Genomic DNA, 25,403 nt, shown 5'->3' on the forward strand with positions numbered 1-25,403 from the left:
AAATTTTCCCAGGCCAATTTGCGTTTTTTGTGCCCGGGCACATATTTATCATGTAATCGCAACACAGCCCGGTGGGTGGAGCGAAATTTCAGCCCGGACTGAAACTCGCATTCAGGCCCTAAGTTGGGGATCCTCGTTTTTTCCCGTTGATTTATCGAAAAAAAAAACGAGGATCTGTAGCTTAAGTGCGGACCGAGAAAACAAAGTAAGTAATTTTTACCAAGTCTTGCCATCTCAAACATTTTCTTTATTTTATGCAAAACTATTCAATAAGAGTATGATGAAGTTACTTTTCTCACCTTCCATTCATTTTCTTTGAAACAGATGTTTGACTTACGAGACCTCAGAAGGGGAGGCAGAGCCCGAAGCACGAGCTTGTGAAGCAAATGAGCAAAACTAACAATGGAAACTGAGATCTGACAATACACTGCGTCCAAGAAATGATGAAAACAAATGCCTTTTCCTTATCGAACCCAGGGAAGCCGTGGATGCGAGCAGTTTCAGTAACCAAGGATACAAGGTTCTACCATGTAGCTCTTCCTATCGCAACAAGAAGTTCACGTTCGAATATTTTAACCATCGGATAGAGACAGAGAGACAACTGCACAAATTCTTCAAGCTTAAAGCAAAAAATGACAATTTTGTTCACGAGGGGTGGCAGGGGGAAGATATCTGTTTGGGTTTCAGGGCAGAGCCCAGCGGATCTACAGGAACCAGCTTTACACGTTGGGGTCCTGAACCCTTTCGATGTACTTGTCCTTCTGAGACAAGAGAGATCTCCACTGGTGTGTTGAAGAGAACCCTTCGCCATCTCATAGTAATCAGTACTCCTGGTTTAAATTTGAACCAGTTGAATAAAGTGTTTGTTATACACACAAAATGACTCTTTAATCTGTTATTCGGCAATTTTTTCCTTCTGATTAACACTACTGCACCAGAGAGCAATTAGAATAAAAGATAAATTGCTCTGGGAAATGGACTGTGTGTTCAGATCAGCATTAGTAAGTGCGCTAGTGGTAATTACCTTTAGTTGTTTAAAGGCAAAGATTGCATGAAGATCAAGCGCCGGTGCATGGACACTGTTTCTCAGACTAACGCCGCAAAGGGCACCAAGTCTGAGGGAGATCCCTTTTGAAGCAGAGTAGGTGTTACGTAGATTTTTATCCTTGATTGAGTCAGCAAGGACTACGCTGTGTATTTTTAACAGAAGGGTCCAATTACTTCCCAACCGATTGTCAAAGGCTGAAACAGTGACCAAAGGTTTAAGAATGCTGATACTAGTTGGATTACCAACTGTACGTTGCTGATACGCAGCTAGAAATTGAATAAACCTTCTCTCCAATTTTTAAGTCCTCATTTGCCAACCCCTTTATCACCCTGCATACCAGGCTTCGTGAAAAATTGAGACAACACAGTCAATCATTAAAATATATCTTTACTCTTCATTTTTTATACTAAATCAAGGTGCAATCACATACAGGCCTTCGTCCCTCTCCTCAGCTCCTCGGTGCAAAGATTGTCTTGAAAACTTCAAGCACACACAAGTAGTTTTATATGTGTGCCATCATATGCACAACCTTAATCTAACAAATTTCCATAAAACCCTCTACACTTCTCTGGTATGTTTACTTGCAAAAGGTAATGATACAAAACATCACTGGTAAAAAGTTATTTTGTACAACTATAGCTACACTGTATCTAATGTCAAGGAATGCTTTTGCGAAGGACATTTAGGGGAGTTTATAACTTTTAGCTTTTAATTATAGCTTACTGGCTGGCACAAGAACAGCCAAGCCGTGATAAATCAGTTTTACCACATTTAGACTAGAAGCAAAATATTACGTAAAAAAAAGTTACCACTATGTGTTATTTCATGCTACTTGCAATGTTTACTTGAGCAAAGTTAAAAACTTGTCATTTTGAGAAAGCCCTGTCATGTGATTCATGCTTGAATTTGATACATCCAACAGGGTATATCTAATCATGTGCATTTGTCATAATATCTTGACATACTGGACCAAATTTCAATGCTCAACCTTAATATCCTTAGCAGACTGCATTTACCTTGATGTGCAAACTTTCTAGCGTTCTTTAAGAGTAATTGTTGCAATTACTTTTTAGCCAAGAGTTCATCAATATCAGATTTGATTTTAGAAGTAAGGAAGTGACGACTATAACGCTTAAATGGCACTCCATTAGCATCTATCAGAAACTTCTCAAAATTCCAGGAAACATCAGATCTACGCACTGGACTCCACAATATCGCCTGCGGATCCTTCATCAGAATTTCTCCACCTTCACCAGTAGGATATGGTAATTTCTCTTTCAGGAAGACAAAAAGTGGGTCAGCTTTGGAGCCATTGACTGTTGCTTTGCAGAACATTTCAATCTTTGGTACAAAGCCACCCCCAGGTCGCACATACTTCAGGGAGTTTAGAATCTCTTGGCCATCACCATTCTCCTGGTGGCCAAACTGATTGCAGGGAAATCCCAGAATAACAAGCCCCTTTGCACTGTAATCATCCATGAGCTCATTCATCTGCAAAAAGGGAAACACAAATGTAAAGGGAGTTAAATCAGTCAAACATTGATACTGCTTTCATACCATTTGCATAAATTTGTCTGTCTAGACTGAGTATATGTACTTTTCAGGCTTAACTGCAGTACTGATTTTCCAAGTTATCCACAAAAAAAATATTTGTTTTCATCGATTCTGCCATTTTCCAGATAAAATTAAGAGATACACCATACATTGTAGGATCCCAAGGCAACAATTGCCAGATATTAAGTGCATTGATTGGATTAGAGAGTTGCTTTAACTCATCAGAGAGCTACATGTATCAGATCAAGTCATCTCAGAGATGACTGCAAAAATTAAAATCATGGTATGAGAAACTAAATGACACAAAAAGGAAATTCTGTACTTCACAAAATTAGCTCAAAATCTGTGTTTTGGAAAACTTAAATCTTGATACATGCATGTAGCTGCAAAATATATGGTCAATGTTTTTGAATAAATCAATAATTTCATGTCTATTTGGGAGAATGGAGTCTAATTATCTATGATTTAAGTCCAAAAGCTACACCTCTTTTGTTGAATGTTATGAGATCAAATGCCCCTATTTAAAAAATGCAAATCTGTTGACAGTTCCTTTGAAAGGAAATACAGAATGTCCAAAAATAAGATAAGATCTCATACCAAAGCTGTTTTTTCTGAACTAAGAGGGCACGAGAAAATTCCGATAATGGGATGAGATTGGGAAAGATTTTCCATTTGAGTTTCGAGAGATTCTGCTCATAATTAATTTAATTCTGGATACACCATATGTTTTACAAATTAGAAATGTGCTTTTCACAAAACAGATATTTTCCGTATTTAGATATTCATTTTGTTACATTTTAACAAAAGCCATAATCACATTAAACATTCTTGATATGTGACCAATGTCCCTTCACACACCAGTGAATGGAAATCTGGTTGTAGTAAAAAGTGTACATTATAGAAGTCTAACAATCTTGTCAGAAAGAACAACAAATAACCCTTCTGTCTCTCCAATTTCTCTTACTGTACCTGGGTAAAATCCCTTTTTGTTGTTCCTCAGAGGGATGCAACATTTTCAATCAGCACCACTTTGCCTTTGTATTTAGAGAGGCTGACCATTTCTCCTTTAAGAGTCATCATGCTATAGTCATAAATCGTGCCACTCATTCTGATAAAGTATTTGGAGAAACGTTTCTGAGGGGTAGATAGAGTGTTCAGCACAAGTCTGGAGGCAAGCAGATACAGTATTTCATTAGTCGTGGTGTTAAGATATTTACATGGAAGAAAATGCAAATTAAGTTAAGTGCTGAAGGTGAAAGGATGTAGTATTGTTACACCCAAAGTTTTGTCTTCTGTGTAGAGGGCTGTCCTATGACTTCTCTATCCTTACGTGAGATACCCTAAAACATTTAAGATTTTTATTTTCAAACTAAAACAATCCTTGAAGGATGTATGAATAATGACACAACAAGATTAATGTTATAATTCGATTTGCATTGGAATGTGTAATAAGTTTTGTTGTGTGAACAATTACGCAATGCCACTTGTGATCGCCATTGTTCTCTGAAAGTATCGTTTGGAGAGTGAGACAGATATAATTACAAGGCTATTCATATGCAAACGCCACGATCATGATCAAATAACGGATGCTGCAACTTAGAGTTAATAATTGCAACGAATCAATCTTTTAGTAAAAAAGAGGGGGAAAAGTGCCTTAAAAACGTAACATTACTGAATATGTGGGGGATTTGTAAACAGGTTGTGCTTGATTTAGTTATTTAAAAATTTACCTTTGACTCTCCTAACAAAAACGATTTGACTTGTGTTAATTTGAGTTAATTTCTGCGAAGAGTGCCCCCAAAATTAGTGCCCCAGCGAGAGCAGAATAAGAACTCATATAGGCTGCGAACAGGCTCTCCGAGGGAGAGCCTGCTCGCAGGCTAGAACTCATACTGAGTTCCTTATTCAGTTTAGTCCAGTATATGAAATCGAAAGTCTACAACTTATTCAGGAAATTAAACTTAAGTTGCGAGACTTACATTAGAAAAAGTTTCTGTAAAATGACAAACAAATGCAGACTGAAGCGATAATACGCAGACAACTTTTGGGGCTTTTTTGGCGCATTAACTCGGCTGTAACGTGTTACATTAGAATTGTTGCCACCGGCTTCCCCTTCTGACCGAACATGCGGAAGTCTTGTTCGATATTGTTCCCCTTCGCTTGACGTCGGTGTTTGCCACGAAAACTTTCCAGTAAAAGGATGCCTAAGCGCCAAACTCTTTACATGGAAAAATAAATCCGTTAATGCTAGATACCTTTCTGTCGGAATATCTTGAAAATTGCGATCCGCCAGTCAGCACCCAACCTCTTTGTTCGAGATCAAATTTCGAAAAGCGTGTGGTTCAAAGATCATTTACCGAGTCCATTACGAGCAATTGTCGGAACAGCTGCCGGAGAGACTCGTTGTAACGAGATCATCTAATCACGTGGCAAAATAAATCTTCGCCAAGTACGAAAAATGGCGGCATTGTGCAGTGTATTTTGACTTAAAACTCGTTACAAAAACATTGAGGCAGCTGGTAAAGTGGTACTGAAAACTCAACCGATCCAACAACAATGAGAGGCAAGCCTGCAAGTCTTCAAATAATTTTATAATGAGCAATATCGGAAACCCATCGCCGAAGTTTGATTTTCGTCTGTCGAGATTGCAAAATGCTTCTTGCGCTGAGGAAGAAATCCTTTCCTTGCAAAAGTTAAGAGAATCGTTGACATCCCTTGAGAATGAAAATACTTTAAGGGAATATGATTGTGAAACAGATTGGCTTCGGAAAGGTTTGGAGGAAATTGCGAATCCTTTTCCGACAAAATCACCTGAAAATTGTGTGCTTGTACAAGAAGATTTGGACGAGTTTACTTTCTATCTCTTCGAGCGTCGATTTGGGTGGTCAGAGTTTACTGCCAACATAGACGATGGCGAGCCTGTGGCACAAGAACATTTAGACCGCGGAGGGTTGTCTGGATCTGTTCGCATCCAGGACGAATCCAAGTTCAAAGGAAAATTAAACGAACTACTTGATGAATTTCTTAAATGGTGAGCGAGTGCTATGACTTTGTAAGCTTATTGTGCATGCATACTCCAAAAAAAAAAGCTCAATTCATGTGTCAATAGAAACTTCCCTTAATGATTTGAGCAGCAAGCTGTTCCAGGGCAGTGAGCCACTGTATATGGAACAGCACTGTAGGTAAAGGGGTTTAGTTTTTAAAGAAACTGTGATGCTGCGTAGATGGGGATGTGAAATACAGAAATGGATTTTTCAACTTAGTTGATATTTTAAATTGACCACCATAAAGAAATTTGAATGGTGACGTTTTGAGCACTTTGCCCTTTGTCAGAGCGAACTATGGAATTATCGGTCATAACCATTGTACAACCCCATTGAACAACAACATAATGCATCATACAACCCGTAATTTCAAAATTCGCGCCAACAAAGGGCTAGCACACACTCAAAATTTCAAATTTCAAATTTCTGTACTGGAGGTAGCCTAACATTGGAGGTTTCTCCACAAAAGCCCTGGCAATCTCTGATAAAACTCAAGACTACATGTAAAGTACATGTATTTCAAAATCAAGAGCTTGCATCATTGCAACTATAATTTAACATCTTGAGTAAGAAAAGTGAACAGCTATGCTCACAAAGGATAGAAGGGAAACCTATGATTGAATCCATTCAACTTGTCAGTTCATGGATTTCAATAGACACATTTCAAACTTACAATAACACTGACTTTTCATTATTGGCCTTGAAAAAAAATGTTTAACCCTTTGGCGTCCAAACCAGGCTGAACCGGCCAATCTTAGTATTTTACTCTGTCTAACGCCAGACGATTGTACTCGTCAATGGGGAACCCCCAGGAGTCGATGGGTTAAATGTTACAGCTATCTTTATAGAATTATGAAAGGTGAGTCTTTGTGACATAGTAACACCTTGTTAATGGCCCTTCATTCAATTTAAAACTATCTAGAAAATAATAAACTACGCATCATTGTGTAGTGCCCAGGGTGAGAAGACTTTGACGCATCATTAATAGCAAGGCCATAATGTGGAGGTTGACCTTGTTGATCCTCCATGGGCTTTGTCTGTAAGCAAATAAAGAAGCAAGTGAATGAAATAAATAGTTTGTGTCCTAGCTGGCTACATGACTGTATATTTTAAAAATGAATAATTTTTTTTTTTTATTTAACATTTTTTTAAATTTAGTATATACCGCACAAGTGCTCATTCTGATTGGCTAGCTCAGAGGTGAATATAGAGGTTTCATTAGAAGCTGGCAAACACGATTCTCATCATTTCACTTCGATCCATGTTAATTTATTTTAATTCAATAAAACAACTAGAATAACAAGAAACCTTTTGCTGTATGTTCTGCTCTTTTTTGAACATTGGATATTTTTATGAATTCCTTGTTATCATCTGTAACATTCATGTTACAAATTGGAAATTCAGTAACCAGATATTGTGAATTCATGTTTATCCTGCGAGGGATTTTTGGATTACGGTGGATTTCCTTCACCTTATGTCCTTGTGCTCGATGTTTTGAAAGTGCATTAAAAATCGTTTGTTATCTTAACCATCCGGAGTCTTTGTCTAAACGACATGTTACCACATTCACTACATCATTCTGGTTTTCCACGTGCTGTTTATTCAAAATGGAAGACACAAATAGAAAGTGCACAGCTGGAGGGGATATAAAATTTTGTTGTTTTCAACAAGAGATTGAGAGTGCAAAAAAATTGTCCTCTAACTTGGCCATGTGCAGCTTCCTGTTTAGTAAATATTTGTGACTGATGTTGATGCCCAGATTGCTGGAAATGCCATTTCTGAGCTCCTAGATTTCAACATTTTCTGGGGGAGCATGTCCCCAGACCTCCCAAGGGAAAAGGGGCCTTACGTCCTCTTTCTTGCCACAGCTGCTTCACAAAACCAGCCGTTTACTAAAAAACTTATTGAAACCCCGTTGAATAGCAAGTACCATTCACCTCTGAGCAAAGAGAGGTTTGTTTCAGTTTGATTGCTGAGGATCAGATTTTATTGATAAAGTTGGCTGATTATTCATCTTTAAAAATTCACCTCATTGTCAGTGAAAGTGGTGGATATTTACCTCGTCCATTCATGACTCAGTGCAGTAGATATCCACCACTATTCACCTCAACTTCAGTGAATAATAATTATTGTTGACTCATTGACTCCCAGGGGTTCCCCATTGATAAGTAAAATCGTCTGGCGTTAGACAGAGTAAAATACTAAGTCTGGCCGGTTTAGGCCGGTTTAAGATGGACGTCAAAGGGTTAAATATTAAGATACAGATAAATACAATACAGTTGTCATTGCATTTACAGAAATTGTTTGTTTTAGGTATCTCTCTCAAGGCAAGCTTTCTGTTTCCTTACTTAAGAGCTTTAAGTTTGCAGCTTTAAAAGGTAAGAATATGGTGCTGGTATATAACAGCTTGTAGTTTTTACCAAGAAATACAGGCAAAAAGAAAAGAAATAATGCATCTTAGTGAAAAGATAAAGTCAAAAGTCTTGCTGTAAGTAAACAACTGATACATGTATGGCAAAGCTTGTCAGGTCATGCTATGCTGAAGAGGAAACGTGAATGAAGGAAATATGCAACTCCCTTGTTCCACATTGCATGGGGTCTAGTGGGCGTTACTAAACACAGGAACGGAACGCACTATACAGGAATAAACCGGAATATGCCGGAATGAGGCGGAATGACAGTGGAATGAAACGAAATGAACAAGAATGGTGCCGGAATACACCGGAACGAGCCGGAATGACACCCAAATAAAGCGGAATATACCGGAATGAACCTGAAAATGCCAGAATTTGGTGTTTTAGTTAGCGCCGACCGATTTTCGGTTGTTTCAGTCAGTTTTTGTTATGTCACGTGATTCCCTAAGGGAATTGCATGTGTTTTTGCCTTTTCTAACATTTGGAACACTTTGATCACGAGAAACATTTGACAGGTATATCCGTCGCTAAATGAATAATTATTTATTGGGGAAGTAACATTTTTTTCGTGAAAAAGTACAGTAGCAAGAGAACATAATGTTATTCTAATTGTTTTTGTCTATGGATCTCGGAGGCGGCTTTCACTGTGCGAGTCAGAAAACCCGTGAACATTTTTATTTCATTCTGACAGGTCAATTGTGTATTGACCAATCACAATCAAGTTCAGCGAACCACAAACTAATTACCGTTGCTACTTGCCTGCTTCCCACAACTCACACGTGATGGAGATATACGGAAATAGATTCGCAAAAACGGCTGGAAGACTCTTTTTCTCTTCCCGATTGTTGGCAATAATGCCATTGAAACTGAACGCAGTGTTTCCTTGTTCGATGAAAGAAGTCAGAGGCACAGAAAAAAGATCGATCGTTGATAATATATTTACATGAAGAATTGTGAGGACATATCGTGACTCGTTCCAAGCCTTATTACTTCCCCTTAATGTAATTTCTTTTTTGTCAGTCTCTCTATTCTGCAACATTTATTCATTCACAGTCTAGAATGATAAAAATTCCTTTTTGTTCCTTGTCATTCCGGTCCATGCTAATCAGCTTGATTCTGATGTCCTTCTGGTTTATTCTGCCTTAATCTGTTGTCATTCCGCCTCGTTCCGGTGTTATTCGTTTTATTCCAGAGTCATTCCGCCTTGTTCCGGCATATTCCGGTTTATTCTGGTATATTCCGCTTTATTTGTGTGTCATTCCGGCTCGTTTCGGTATATTCCGGTACCATTCTTGTTCATTCCGTCTCATTCTGGTGTTATTCTGCCTCATTCTGGCATATTCTGACCAGTATATTCTGTTCTGTTCCTGTGTTTAGTAACACCCGGGGTCTAGTCTGTGTTTGTTGTTGGATAGGCTGACTTCACTCTAAGACTTGTAAATACAGCTATGTAATCATAACTTATGTTGACCTATACTGGTAATAATAATTATTAAGAAGAAAATGAAATTTAATGCCCCTTTTTTCAGCTCACAACATGCCAGTGGTTAGGAACCAAACGTTTGTGCATGTTATGGATTGGCTGAAGCGTGCTAGTTCAGTTGATGGAATCAATGGCAAAGTATTTCCTTTAGTGGTGGATGTGGTGTTGGCAGGCATAACAGACATTTGGTCAGCTATTAGAAACGCATGTGTAGCCAAATTGTCAAAATTTTTGGAAACCTTCACACTTCACCAATTGGAGGAATTTTATAATAACTTAGTCCAGGTAATCTTACTGCCCTTTTATTTTGCATGGTATATATGGTCACAAATTCTTGATTACTTGTTGAGAGCAACCAGAAAATAATGTGGTATTCTCTTCTTTACATGTCATTTTTCTCACTTCTAGAAAAATAAATACAGTGTATTACTAGTTAATTCCTTCCTTGGTACGGTGTTTGTCTCTTCCAGCCTTTTTTTTTTTAATTTTCCGGTCACTATACATACTGGTACTGTTGTAGCCCATACAGGTTATTACTCTCCCCCCTAAAGCTATTTAACTAGAACATTCCTTTAAGAAATATATGACATTGTAATTGTGAGACAGTGAATTCAACTGTATAGTAATTGTTCAATGTGAAAACTATATTGTTGTACACACACTGTTGACTGTATACAAATGTAGGTCTTTGTGTCAGTTGCCCACTAAAGCTGTGCATAATAAATGATGTATTGCAGCTGTGTTTGGGAAAAGAAACATCTTGGCAAGCCAAAGAGGGTGCTGTGATGTGTAAGTTTTATTGTAGTATATATTAATGTGTGTGCAAGTTGCAAAAATAACTTTCATGAAATCCAATTCCACTGTGCTTCTTTTCACTAATTAACAATATTAGATTATGAGCTCGAGATTTCTATGAAGTGATAGTTGATGAGGCCGAAGGCAGAATTCCGTTATCGTGCCTGAACTGACAGGTAGAGGCCGCTTTTTGTAGACGATTGACATAGCTATCCACAGTTTCACCTGAATTCTGTTGGCACATGTTGAAAAGATATCGCTCATATATGACGTTTCGTTTTGGCTTAAAGTAGGCTTCTAATGCCTTAATACACTTGTCTATGTCTTGTTGTTTTTCCGTAGTGAGTTTAAGGTTAAGAAAAATCTGTAAACATTCCTTGCCCATAGCGGAGCGAAAAGTGGGGAGCCGAATCTTTTGTTCTTGTTTGTGGAGACCTGTGGCGACGTCATAGTCTGACCATTGTTGCTTGAAAAACTCCCAGTTGTTTACAAATTAAAGTCTCCCTTGACTGTCATCGGGGAGGGAATGGGAAATTGTGATGTGAATGAGATCGATCACGTGGCGCAGCCCATTGACGCGCCTTCTTCTGGCGGTGGCATATCTTGTTTTGAAATGTCGCATCTTCGATGAGCTGTGCTATATCGATGAGGTTATACGCTGTATGAAGGCATTTGTTTTTTTTTTTTGTGGTTTTTTCTTGCTGTGGATTTTCTTGATCCCACTTCTGACACCATGATGTAAGTTCAGAGAAATGTATATGTTGTAGTTAATTTTTCATTTCAGTTAATTTTTTTTTTAACTAGGTAATTTTTTTTAACTGGGTAATTTTTTTTAACTAGGTTTTTTTCCTCACTCAACTGTCTAAAAAAGGGATTTTCCTTTTTTCGGGGTGGAGTTAAAAAACAGGGGCTTGGTATTTTAGGGGGTATGAAAAAAGAAAAAAACTCTCCTCTCCTCCATTCTACTTGTCTTACCCATCCCTCATCTTGCCCCATTGTCCCTATCCTACCCCACCCTTTCTTCACAGATCTATCGCCCCTTACCTTCCAGTAACCTCCCCCATTGAATATCCCTTATGCCCACCCCCTTCTACAGCACTTCTCACAGAGAATTCATACTTGTCAAGACTTTTCCATTTACTCACCCGAACTGGAACTTGAACCCCTATCTCTGGATCTGCTGTCCACTCTCTTATCCACTTGACCACACAAGCAACTCAAGCAAACCTTTCATCATAATTTATAATTAAATATTTTATTATTCATCCCAGGCCACTCTCGGTCCAAACTTTGATTTATTCACATTTGGACACCAGAGCCGTGCACATGTTGTAAATATTGTAGCACTGATAAAATGGAGGAGTCATGCCAATGCAATAGCGTAAATGAAATCGATTTCTATGGAGAAATACAGGAATTCAAAAGATTTGCAAATAAATTGTTATTCAAAAGATGATTTTTAGAGGAAGGTCAAACATTTCTTGAAAGAAAAACAGAGAAGAAACTCGTCCTGTCAGGAAACGAAGATCGATCTGAGCAGAAACAATTAACAAACTGGGAACATCAGATGATAACTTAAAAGAAATGGGCTTACAGCAACGGCAAACATCAAGAAAGTAGCTCCAAAACGGGAACTGTTTCAAATCTTGTCCCAAGTACACAGTCGAATTTCTCACAGAGGAGACAAGTGTGAAAAAGTGGCTTCAAGAAATTACGCAGAAATCAGCCAGCAAGTTGTTAACACAAGTGCTAAAATGTGGGTATTCCATGCTTAGAAAGTGCCCACCAACCAATGGCAGCTTCAAAATTCCTATCTTTGACAGAGATCGACTGAATGGTAAAAGGTCACCATTGTACCCCAACAGTAGTTGCTTTTAGGAAAAGTAACTGATATAAAAAAAACATTCTGCCCGAGTAGTGACCAAGTTTGGAAAACTCCAATCACTTATTTCTCCCACTAGATTGGATCTGTAGCATGTAAACAGGCCATTTTGCAAAATGAGTAAACAAATTTTGCTTTCAAGATTTAATTGAAGTTTATTCATATTGTAACAGTACCAAATAATAATACCATTGTAACATTATTGTAATGTAGTTACTTTCTGGTAGTATACTGCTCTTGTTAAATGAAAATCTGAGAGAGAAATATTTATCAATCTTGTATTAAACAAGTTATATTTCCAAAGGAATCATAAAAAAATATCACTGTTTTTTCATTTCAAAAAGTAGTCCTACTATATATGTTAAAGACAAAAAAAGGGTTAAGCTCTGAGGAAGGGCTAACAATCAAAATGCCAGCTTTCAAATTTCTTCACAGTGGTCAATTTACCATATCAACTCATTTGGTAAACCCTCTCCTTTACTTCACTTTCCCACCGACACAGCACCACAGCTTCTTTACAATCTAACCCCTTTATCCTACAAGTGAAAGATTGCTTTACTTCCAATAACCAGGGACCAATATTCTTAACCCAATGACCAAGACAACGGTTGTTTTAGACTAAACACTTCAGATAATTGATAACTCCAATCACTACAATACATGCCAATCCCATGCATGGAATATTGCAGTGTCTCACACTTGTACACTGACTGCAGACTAATCCTAACTCAGTTATTGAAAGCTAACTATTTTAAAATGGTTGCTTAGACTTAAATACTGCTTATCAGCGCTAATTAAGTGGGTGCTTAGACTTAAATACTGTTTAATATCGGCAATATTTATAGACAGTCTGCAGTTGTCATACACCTCCTGGAATGCTAACTGTTTGAAATAAGATGGTGTGTAACCCTAATCACTAAATTGAAAGCTTAACCCTAATTCCTAAAATACAGGCAGTCTCCCTAACCTTACACGGAAGCTAATCATTCAAAATAAGTGCTCAGTAAGCTAAATCACTCAGCTTAGCATTTGACCTTAATCACTAAAATTTGATGGCCTTTAATAGCTAGCACCAGAGAGAAAAAGTTTACCCAGTTTTTGAAAAATTTACCTAGTTAAAAAAATATTACCTAGTTAAAATAAAATCACCTAGTTAAAAAAAAAACTAACTAGTTGGAAATAAAATCACCTACTAATAGTTTAAAAAAACTAACCAGTTGAAAATAAAAATTAACTGAAAACAAAAATTAACTGCAACATATACATGATCTTGTGTAGGTTAAAATGCCCATTTAATTAGACTCAATTAAGCCTTATAAGTACATGTGTCACGCAGTAGTACTTGCCCGACATTCAAATCGATTAATTGAAAACAAAACAAACTAGCTCATATTGTAACATACTATACTATACTGCTTAACTAGGCATGGCTGCTGTGGTGTGTCAGTTTCTATGGAGTGGAATTGTAGGTGGTGAGAAGAAAAACAACTCAGAAGAACCACAATACATGCTTAAGGTCAGTTTGTGTGATTGTCTTTTGAGGGCTATATTAACAAGGTGTCACCTATAAGTATATAAAGGAATACATGTGGTTGCATCCACATGATTTTACCATCCTTCTATTTCAGTTTGGTCCCAATGCATTAACAGCTTTGCCAGAGTTCATCATGGCATCAGTCCATTCAGTGCTCTTCTCTCTTCTCCATCATCCTCAGCTCAGCATAAGGGAACATGCTACAAAAACAATGTCTGCTATTTTGTCCAGGTGTGAATTTGAGGTACATGTAAGTAACATTTCTAAGCAGGTACATACATAAGTTTGTTGGTGAGCTAGGAACTCTTTTCCCGGCCGAGGAGACTCGACTTGATGAGGGACTCTCAAATACATGCATCCTACAACAAAATACACACACAATTTCACAGCAAAAACGGCTTGCATGGTATTAACAAAACTAAATAAATGCACTCCTGCCAACATGTAAGCTGATGTTGTATTGGACATACATGTATCACAGTCTGCGATGCATGTGTTGGCCTCAGAGCATAAGGTGTATTATTTTAAGTGTAATCTTTTTCAACCTGTTCTAAGACAATGTCACGCTAAATTTGTTTATTCATATTAGGTTGCACTGCTGTCCTTTGAAGAGGTTATAAACAGGCTCTGCCATGGAACGCAAGGCAACAATCATCATGGTCAGATGAAAAGATTTGATGAGGTACACATACATTTATTTACCGTACATGGCAAAGGTTTCATTGAATTTAAAGTGTCTTTTTTTTTTCGGCAGCGACTTTTACAAAATGATTAATTTGTTAAGAACTGTGATTGTTTTACATGTAGCATGTACACCTTTGTGTAAAAATTATTTTTTTCCTTTTTTCAGCTCCCTCATCATGCTGTATCCCGGCAACACTTCAAGTTTCTTAAAGCTCATGAAGCTGAGGGCTTGTTGGGTGTCTGTATATTTCTGATTAAGGTAGGCATTCATTTGGAAAGAAATCTTGTGAAGTCTGTAATTTTTCTGTTATACTTCACTGGTTTTGAGCGGTGAAATAGTGTTTATCTTTGTTTTTCATGCTGTGCAGTCAGTAATGCCATTTTCCCAGCATTACATAATATTATCAGACTTTTACAAGCTGTCTTGCTTTCTAGTGAAAATAGCCTTTTACAGAGCCTCCCCAGTGCCTTTTCCCCCTGCTGGATTGCTCCCCAATTTTATGGCTCCAACTTTCAGGCAAGCACATCAGTCTGTTGGTGTGGATTTAACATTAATAGTGGCAATAAACATGAATTCTTGTCATTTATAGCACATTCCTCCTGGATATCTACTGCCAAAATGGCCCCTTTACTTCTCCACGCTAAATCTTTACTTGATGCACCCTGCTTCAACCGTGCGCCAAGCAACAAGTGTAGCCTTCAAATACTTAGGTGAGTTGTAAAAAAAAAAAAAGAATACTGTGTTTCACTCTGTTGATACTGGTATCCAAATGAGAAGATGATTTTGACTGACAGTAGTCTCTCTCAATGAAGATATAATAAACATTTATTGCACTGAGTGCATTGTTGGTGACAATAAAGCATGTGGGGTTGTAGGCTTTTTTTAATAACATGAAAGAAGGCGAGTGCTTCTCGTTCTTCTCAATTGTTCCTAAAAAGCCCATGAAGTGCTTATATAAGTCAAGTGGTGAAGAAATTCAGGCAAAATCACTAGTAAGTCTTGTTTGTGAACAAATTTTATTAATAAATCAACCGCCAGTACTGGTCAGTGGCACTAGGACTTTGGATGCGTTTTTGATCCACCATATTGTTATTGTCACTCGGCTGTTAGTTATACTCCAGGGCCATGTTGTTCGAAAGCTGATTAACTTAATCCAGGATTAGCGTAAACTTTTGTTTCATGTTTTCAACTTTTTGGTGAAAGTTTCCTTTGCTTATTTCTGTTTTTCAAGATTGACGTCTTCTATTAAATGTAAAGTTTTGCAGAATATCAGCTTTGGACAGCATTTGGGAGTAGAGAAAGAAACTCCTTGGTTAATTCTTAATCTGGCATTAGCGTTAATCGGCTTTTGAACAACCAGGCCCAGTTTGATTAAAAGATTTTCACGAATCGATCTTGCCTTGAGTGTTGCCCTATCTCCTCGACTGTCGTGGTGGCATTCAACCCAAGCTTCATTTTTTTGCCATAGAAAGCCACTTTTAAGCCTTGACCACGGAAACCAAAACAGTGCATCCTTTGGTGTACATCTTGAGTTATACCTGTCCGAGGTGGAAACTATGAACAGCTTTGAGAACTGAAAGCAAATCTACCATACACATTATCCTTAGACAGCAACTTTGCCCCCTTCCTAGCCAATGGCATATTACATGGTTTAAAAAGATGATTCTGGCGACTCTGTACCACTCACTCGTCGCCTTACCGCATGGCAAAAAGTCAACTTTCTCAGGGTCAATTCACGGTTTTCTGTCCCATCATTTCGCAAAGCGGTGAAGAACTCAACCTCACTCTAGTTCTTGTGGCAAACTATTCGACAACATTTTGGATTCCAGATCACCGGTGCACAATTTATTGACTTTTCTGACATACACCTTGGAGTGGATGAGCGCCCTGAGGACCTATACCAATGACTCATGGCTTTTGTGGAAGATTCCTTGCTATGCACTAATGGCTTCTCTCACCATGGTGAACATGTTCCAGAGGATTAGGAACTAACTCCTACTCTAGAAAACTTTGTTGTTCTTACTTGGTTGACACTCATTCACGCCAGTCGTCCTGGGTTGGTCAAGCAGCACTACGTCACAGAGATGAGATCTGGCACCCTCGCCTCAATTATACTAGAGATCTCTCAAGCCCTTAGAATCACCCTCTCCTTGAGGAAATCTGCACTTCAGGTTACGCTAAGATTCTGCAAGTTGTGGTAGCCGTCCAGGTGGCAGGAGTGAATCTAAGGTCCACACCAGACAACCCCTTCAGGACAACGTCAGTCCCCTATGCAAGCAAGACGGTCGTTCGCTCTAACACAAACCACTTCCTCAATCAGTGTTCCCTTCTCCTTGACAATGACAGACACTTCATCATGGTAAAATCAAAACAAATCGTTGGCATCCTAGGCAATGAACAAGACACCGACTGCGACCTTGATCCTGATCCACTCGTTCCTGACACCACATTGCCAGCCCCTGATGTTGTGGCCTCCTTATATGGTTGTCTTTCATGGTCACCGTTTTGTCTGCATCACCATTAGGGACCTTTAGCAAAGTGACTGTTCAGGGAGGTGATGGCGCCCGGAAGTGAAGTTTTATTGCCGTTTGACGTTGTGGGTTTGGCGCGAAGTCATCTACACTCAGTACCAACCTCAAAAGGCTTGTTTTGGCAGTATAGATATTAGATTTATGTCTTTTATCTGAGTATTTACACTCGTCTGATTTTGGCCCTTTAGTTTTCATGCCTTGTAAAAAAATTATGAGAATACCTTCTTGTGAGTTATTTGAATCACTTTTGGCATAAAACCCATAAATTTAATCATCGTATTTCAAAAACGTTGGAACAAAGAAAGGATTCCCGCTTGTGTCTTGGGAAGCAATACTGGCCAAAAATTTATTTCTTTTAGGTGTTTGATTAGGTTGCTTGGTATTAGTTCCCACTGGGATAATTAGGAATTTATATACCACTCCTTGTGAATATCACACCACTTGACGCCGACCAGTTTACTCGAGGCTGTTTTTTCTTATATTCCTTGACTTGTAACCTGTATTCTTATTGTTCATATCGTTGTTTTTAATAGCATGTGACTTTTTTCTTATATTTCTTGGCTTGTAACCTGTATCCAGTGTGTCCCCGCTAAATTAACTCGACCATTGCTGGCGGCTCCCTCCACTATTTGTTTGTTACTTGTCTCTTCTACTTATAATAGAAATGTTTTCTATTCGGCTGAGCGAAGCGGAAGAGAATAGAAGATGTTTCCTATAAGTCCATTGGTAAGGCAATGAACTGAAATTTTAGTCCATGAACCTGTTTGTGTCCATTATACACACTCCTCTGTCCATTCCCAGGTCTGGAGATTGGTTGGACCATCCCATCTGTGGAACCGAAGCAGTTATTTAGAGGAGATCCTTTCCTTGAGATGGTTTCAGCATACTGTTGAAGAGCAACTAGGCTTAGTACATCTCTAGTCTGTTACGAGATGACAGTGGTTGTCATGAAATAAAGTCCATGACTTCATTTGTAATTAAACTCAAAACAGAAACTGGTCTTGGGAAACATTGAATCATATCGCTGAATCTACATGGATACATGTAACTTGTTCCTCTCAGCAGCACACACAGTCCCTATAAACAATCACAAATGCTTCTCTGTTGGCAACGGAACCCAGCTGGAATCTGGAAAGCATCTGCAATGCAAGGCAGGTCTGCCTTTTCACCTCAAAATTCGGCCTTGCAGTCAACTGAATTCTGTTTTTTAGATCAAAAACAGCGTACAATTGATAGTAAAAATCTGGATTTTTTTGGGCAATAACAATCGTATAATGACACAGAAATATTATTGTCTGTATTGCTGTCTGTATAGCTAAGCAAAAGTATCTCCCGACAAGTCTTTAATTTGCTCATTTTCGCGGACAAAGATTCAAAGTAGTCATCAGCATGTTGCCATCGGGAAATGAAGGGTGCTAAACGTTTATGTTTTGGCGGGAACAATGCCATCCTCGCCCCAGTTTCTTTTTCCCAACGACGTCGCCATTGAACCTCTCTAGCTCTCACTTTAGGGCGAGGAAGAGACGCTCTGCAGAAATTGTGTCGAGTCTTATAAGTTGCCACAGCCCAAGTGTTTGGGCTAGTCACTCCCTTAATTCAAACCAGTTTAGGCAGTGCACGCATAATATTTTTGACAAAGTGAAGGTCAAAATCGAGCCTTCAGTACGAAATCAATGTGTTGTCTAGGAGTGCGATCTAGACTTGGCCTGGGTTTGAAAATTTCTCCAAGCAACGGCTTGCCCATACTCAACAAAGGCTTAACACAAGTTCTGCAGTCCTTTCTTTCTTGTTGAGTTTATATAAGAAAGGCTTTGCTGGCAGGGTGCATGGTCAGTGGAGTGACTGGAAATTTGACTCGTGGAAAGAAACGTTTATTAAAGTAAATAAAGAAAAATCTGAGTTTTGTATAATCATTGACATTTATATTTTTTTGTAATACCATTTTGTCCCAAAAGACTGGTTGACAAACATTTTTCGGACCTCAAAAAACGTGTAGTGTGTGAAATGCTGCTAATTAGACAACTGTCACCTTTGAAGTCTCTTAATATCTTTCAGTTGCCAAAGATAGCAGTAATCCAGTGTTTTTAAAACTGGTTCTGCATGGCCTTGCTGCTGACTGGAAAGTCGACAAAGACTTATTGGTGGCAAACCTAGCATCATTACATCTACATGTAAGTTCAAAGGAACAGCTGGAAACATCTGCACCCAATACTTCAAATGACTCTGAAGAGGATATTTTATCTGGTGCAACTGAAAAGGCAGTTCCCTTTCAGCATACTTCTAGTCCATTGTCAAGTTCTGACAAGTGCTATACATCAGCTGAGTCACTGAGCATGTATGGTCAAGGTAAATGAAATCGCTCACTTTGTGTGATTGTGCAGTTTCCACTCTTTGCATCTATAGCTAGTCGACTAACTATGCTCTTTGGTGTTGCCTTTGTCAAACTCTTATTTTTGGAGACACATGTTTGTCAAATTTCTCATTTTTGGAACCATATGTTTTTAATACTTTCTGAAAGTACTTTGCATTGTCTTGCTTCCAAAGGAAATGAAGTCCATGCTGTATCAGCTGCAAGCAGCAGGGTATCACCAATTCCTACTTACAAGACAGCTAGGACCAGTATCAGACAAGTGTCGAAGCTTCTTGCTGGTAACTTAAAAAAACTGTCAATTAAACATCCCTAAGATCGTGCACTCGTTTTCACTCATGTAAAACATAGAATTAATTTGAATTACTTTTAATTGTTGTAACCACGTATTGTAAAGTTCCAAAATCACAGTATAAAAATATTATTTCTAATCAATACAATGAGACACTGATTGCACCAACTGCATTTAGGATTATAGGTCATTGTGTTGTGTAAACAGATAGGTCAGCTTTAGTCAACAGTTGGGACAGAGTTGGACATTCACAAAGAAAACAACCCATTTTCATTGTTTTCAAGGAGAAAAAATGGAAAGTGTTGGGTCTAGTTTGTTTGACTGCATTGTCTCGTTTTTTGTCTCTCACATTCTTTGCTTCTTAAAAAAATTAATGTATATAAAGTACTTGACTCTTAAATACAATGGTGTGCTTGATTTTTCCAAATATTATTGTATTACATTTTTTTATACAAGGGGGAAAATCCACATCAGCTGATTTCTTGATGTCAGAAAGCTGGGAGTGGAGAGAAGGAAGACTCTTGGCATATGAACTCATCTTAAAATTCCTTATAACGAATCACATCCACTATGTGTTTCCAACGTTTGCACTTCCAGTGTCAAAAGCATCAGCTTCATCGTCAGTTGATGAAAGACTTATGAGTAGGTAAGTAAATAAGTAAATGTTTTAGAGAATCAACGACTGGTTTGTCCTTGTTTTGCATGTATCTTCTTGATGAAAAAGAAAGGATCATTACTAAATAGCTGACATTAACTTGTGACAGCACAACTTGCCTGATTATTGGGCAAAAAATGTACTTTATTATATAAACACCAATGAAATACCAAGTGAACTTTCGCGCGAAAACATGATACCTTCACACGAGAAGATAACATGTTATTTTGAATTTCACGCATGAAAAGATCACTGTTGCTATGGTTACATATGAAAATCGTGCATTTCGATGCCTTTCGTGAAATAATTTAGTATTTCATTGGTGTTTATAATAATAAATAGAATATAGACCATATTCATAACGGTGGCCAAAAAAATATTCTTTTGTCTTTCTGCTAATCATCTTCACTAGCCTAACTTTGGAGCAAAAATTCTTTTGAATTTGTTCTTGCTTACGAGGCTAGAGAGGATGATTAGCATAAAGACAAAAGAATAATTACTTAGCAGCCGTTTATGAATATTGTCTATTACATGGCCACTTGGAGGGGAGGCACGGTGGCCTCACGGTTAGTGCGCTCGACTCCGGATCGAGTGGTCCGGGTTCGGGGCCTGGCAGGGGACATTGTGTTGTGTTCTTGGGCAAGACACTACTCTCACGGTGCCTCTCTCCACCCAGGTGTATAAATGGGTACCGGCGTAATGCTGGGGGTAACCCTGCGATGGACTAGCATCCCATCCAGGGGGGAGTACAAATACTCCTAGTCGCTTCATGCTACAGAAACCGGAGATAAGCGCCGGCCTGATGAGCCTTCTGGCTCGTAAGCGGAGACTTTACCTTTTTACATGGCCACTTGGAGATATGAAATTTGTATTTTTTGTGTTGAAAAATATTTCACTTGTTCCCAGGCTGTGCTCACTCGTGAAGTATTTTTCAACACTCTATAAAGAGAAATTTGGCATCTCTGCGCAGCCATGTAATATCCTCTATGTATTTTATGTGACTATGTGCAATGATCCAAGGCGAAGTCAAGTGTGTGCTTTTAAATGACATCTCTGACTCAAATTATTGTTAAATTTTGGTAGGTATATGTTTTTTTAAATAGATTTGTAGGAATTTATCCAATCAGGCAGCTGACTTTAAAAAACAAAACTTATTATAAATATTATTATTATATTATCTGGTTGTCCAATGGATTGATCACTTTTTTTAAGTTACAGAAGGTATCCTTAGTTCTCACATACGGCTATTACTGCAAGTGGCTAAGATTTACTATTGTCACAGTTAATTTCATATTAAATAGGAATAAATGACCATAAAAATAAAATTTGTTTGGCTGTCAAAATAAGTCAGTTTTAAGATAATTCCCTTGAAAATGACGTACAATCCAGATTTTTTTTAAACTTGGCACAATTGATATTCATACACAGGACATTAAATAAATGCATTAAAAAGATGGGGTACTGTGTATCTATTACGAGTAAATAAAACCATTAAAAACTGGGGGTCACGGTGTTCGTTTCTTCGCAACACGATGATAAATGGATGGCAAAGGGGAAATTTCGGCTTCAAAATGATCATTTTCCGCGAAAGGACTGGGGCGAGTTCCAATTCAACACCTTCTTAACCGAGAAGAGTTATCAGCATGATTGCACTAAAAGCTCTTGAACAGCAAAAAGCGGCCATTGTTGCGTGACTCCTCAGATGGCAGGTGTGAAACGCTGCCATTTCTGAAGTGGCATTGTTATGCGCAGTATGAGATGCATGCTGAAAAACAAGGGAATCACCTTAAGTCAATAGTAATACATAGTACAAATTAGTCAGTTTTAGAGTCTTGATGTAAAATGTTATGACAGTAAAAATAGCCATCATGGAGTATCTTTCCCAAAAGTGCAATTTGCCCAAAAAGTGCACTCTGTTATGTTTCAATATTGTTATTTTGTTTATCTAACCGTCATTCTAACTAATTTAACATAAATGATGCTTTCTTTATGTGCACTTCATGATGCATCAAGTTTGTCAAACACTGATGTTGAAAGTCGGAAAAAAATGGTTGTTAGAGGCAGGTTAGTGTTTAGTTTCACTGATCCACGTCTGTTTGAATTTTGTCCTCAAAGTTGTGCGCAAGTGTCTCATTAAAATCGATCAGCATAAATTGCCTCGGTTGTTCAAAATGTGGATAAATTAATGCTATCCACCGGATATATCACTAACCAGCGGTGAAACACTGGCAAAACCATTAACAATTATTCCATGAGCGCGCGTTGGATATGAGATGGTAAATAGCCAACGAGGCGCGTAGCGCGGAGTTGGCTATAACCACTCTCATATCCAACAAGCGCGAATGGAATAATTGTTTTATTAAATTCCTTAAACCCCAAAAGTTTAGAAGTACGACATACGAGCGAAAAAAGCGAGAAAATCCTAGCGAAATCGAAAAAAGTTGATGAAGATGCGATGTTGTGTAATACCTCGTGGTTAGCCAGACGCAGGCTCATCACAAAAACATTTCTTACCTTTTCGTATCTCTAAGCTTCGAAAGTGATCCAAACTTTCCACAAAAGCGTTTTTCTTTTGCTTTATACCGAAAGAAATTTCGCTTTCTGGCGTAAACGTTTTTAGTTTAGCAAAGCTAAGCGCAATCATTTACCATATAAGGTCAAACTAAGGTATATAGGCTGATAACCGAGATTGAGTGAACCAATCAGAGCACGAGAATTGCATTATCCGAGGTTGAGAATTTAATAAATTGAGTTATCCAGTGCATAGTGATTTATCCGGTGGATAGCACTATCTACCCAGGTTCGAAGAACAGGGGCCATGTGTTCACGCCATTTGATCTTGTTTTAAAGGGCACAAGCAGCACATGCTAATGAAGATTGAGAATAAAACTTCTGAAATATTAAATCTTCACATTAAAACATTCTCTGTGAATAAAATGAAGGTCCAAAATGTCTTGGATTAAACCAGTACTTAAAGAATATGACATTGCACATGTAGACTGTGACCGTATATATTTTTCACGATCAATAATTATAATTTTAAGGCAGTCATTACATCGTGGAAAATCCTCGTATCGATGGATTTGTCTGAAAGTGCCAAGACGACGTGAATTGTGATTTTTTTATTACTTTTTTCCAGATCGAGGTCAGTTTTCACTGAAACCTCACTTAAGTTAAGTGAGAATAAAAGCAACAGTTTTGGTGTGATCAACTCTACGCCAACCACTCTCCGCACTACTACAACGATAAAGGTATCAAGAGCTGTACACATTCTATTAAATTCTGTTGCCAGTTTACTGACAAAGTTACTGTAATTAAGTAATAAGTCTCGCTAGTTGTTGTTGTTGCAAAGTACAGCAGTGACACAGCTCAACAAGGTCACTCGAACCAAGAGCATACTATGCACCTCTGGTAGCCGTTATACGGTCCATGTATGACCTTGGAGCGCAGCTTACAGCCAGCTGGAATCAGCTGTATGCTGGTTTTTGCTGAGGGAGGAAAATCGGAGAACCCGGAGAAAAATCCTCGAAGCAAAGTAGAAAACGAACACAAACTGAACCCACTTATTGTGTCAGGTCTGGGACTCGAACCTGGGCCACATTGGCGGGAGGCGAGTGCTCTTTCTGCGCCAACCCTGCTTCCAGGGGCTTCCTTAATTGTTAAAAGACATCCATAGGCAAGGAGTGTTTTCCACTAATGGAGCAAGTTGCACTCATTGAGCGTTTTCACTCACCTGACCAGCAGCCATATTGGATTACTGGAACAAAAGAGAGTATTTTCATAAAAATAGAGTTCAATTCCCAGAGGATTAGTTCGGTAAACCATCATGGCAGCCATTTCTTTGCTTTTGAACACCAACATGGCCGTCGGGACATGATGTGAAAACGCTCTATAGCGGAGCTCAGGTGCGGGCTACTACGTGCTGTAAGCCTCGCACAAAACGGGAGCGCACAAAACGTACCTTAGCGCCGTCTTAAAGCTTTTATTTAGGCCTAACCAGGTGCGCGAAGCGTGCCGGCGGAGCACCATAAGTAAGATCTTTTGGGAAATCTATGGATGCGAGAAATCTTGGTTGCGACGTCACGTACGTTCGTCCGCCCGTACAGACTGTCGGGGTGGAGATGAGGAGGCAAGAGAGCATGTGGGGACGGGAGTGTTTGGGCAATTTACCGTGGCGGGAAATCACGTGGCAACGTTGCATTTGGGAACCCGCATTTTTCTGGCGGGAAATCATTAGTGACAAGCAACGGGATAAAGAACAGGAAAGAGCACAAGCGAAGAGGCGGCGAAATTTGAGATATTTATGCATCAGTCAATTTCAGCAGTGCCCATGACAAGGGACAGGGACGGACAACCAGAGCGAACATCACGATCTCTTATGTAGCAGGTATTTCAGAGAAAATCAAGAATGATTTTAAGGCACACGGCATCTCTACTTGTTACAAGCCTTGGAACACCCTGAGACAAAAGCTAGTTTGAGTGAAGGACAGTGTGCCCAAAGCGAAACGGGCTAATATGGTGTATGGAGTAAAGTGTGGGGATAAGGATTGCCAGGAACGCTACGTGGGGGAGAATCAGCAGTCTCTTGGCAATCTCTTGTTGCCTGAAGAAGACCGTGAGATATGGCCGCAACGTTGTGTTGCTTATGAAACATTTTCACATTTATTTCCAGATAACGATTTAAATCTGCTCGAGTTAATCAAAGCAAGCACTTTGATAAGTTTCCTAGTCTCATCCGCAAGACTTCAGTTATTGAAAAACTATGCCAAGCTCTAATCTAGCACACACCTCAGCGGTGTATACACATTTGAAATCCACTGGTCACGCATTTACTCTTATGGACATGGTGGTCTTGGACAGAGAAGAGCACTGGCACAGGAGAGGAGTTAAAGAGGCCATTTGGGAGAGAGTTGAAAACCCCTCTCTCAATAGGAAGGGAGGGCTCAGACACTCATTGTCACATACACGGGACAGGACAGTAAGGCTGATTGGTAGCCACTTGTCATGTGGCACTTCTGTCACGTGACAAGTTGTCAGTTGCCTGAAGAAGACCGTGAGATTTGGCCACAACGTTGTGTTGCTTATGAAACATTTTCACATTTATTTCCAGATAACGAT

The 25,403-nt window shown here is 38.8% G+C and overlaps 1 protein-coding gene and 1 pseudogene across 2 annotated transcripts in view; one reads left to right on the forward strand and one right to left on the reverse strand.

The window, feature by feature from the left end:
• Positions 1–1,418: 1,418 nt before the first annotated feature.
• On the reverse strand, positions 1,419–4,963 carry LOC138010362 (glutathione peroxidase 1-like; annotated as a pseudogene).
• An 85-nt stretch (positions 4,964–5,048) lies between these two features.
• LOC138009959 (uncharacterized) overlaps positions 5,049–25,403 on the forward strand; it is a 63,597-nt gene continuing 43,242 nt past the window's right edge. Inside the window, exons 1-14 of one of the 2 annotated variants that reach the window (XM_068856960.1) lie at positions 5,049–5,633; positions 7,960–8,024; positions 9,590–9,828; positions 10,281–10,332; positions 13,645–13,736; positions 13,849–13,998; positions 14,344–14,436; positions 14,605–14,697; positions 15,029–15,149; positions 19,026–19,316; positions 19,515–19,619; positions 20,087–20,276; positions 22,299–22,349; positions 23,425–23,536. In XM_068856960.1, the coding sequence (XP_068713061.1) occupies positions 5,197–5,633; positions 7,960–8,024; positions 9,590–9,828; positions 10,281–10,332; positions 13,645–13,736; positions 13,849–13,998; positions 14,344–14,436; positions 14,605–14,697; positions 15,029–15,149; positions 19,026–19,316; positions 19,515–19,619; positions 20,087–20,276; positions 22,299–22,349; positions 23,425–23,536 (2,091 nt within the window). In that variant the 5' untranslated portion in view covers positions 5,049–5,196. The remainder of the gene's footprint in view (positions 5,634–7,959; positions 8,025–9,589; positions 9,829–10,280; positions 10,333–13,644; positions 13,737–13,848; positions 13,999–14,343; positions 14,437–14,604; positions 14,698–15,028; positions 15,150–19,025; positions 19,317–19,514; positions 19,620–20,086; positions 20,277–22,298; positions 22,350–23,424; positions 23,537–25,403) is intronic. The other variant, XM_068857003.1, reaches the window with a different exon arrangement.

This window comes from Montipora foliosa, chromosome 1, assembly GCF_036669935.1.
Source record: "Montipora foliosa isolate CH-2021 chromosome 1, ASM3666993v2, whole genome shotgun sequence".
Lineage (NCBI taxonomy): Eukaryota > Metazoa > Cnidaria > Anthozoa > Scleractinia > Acroporidae > Montipora > Montipora foliosa.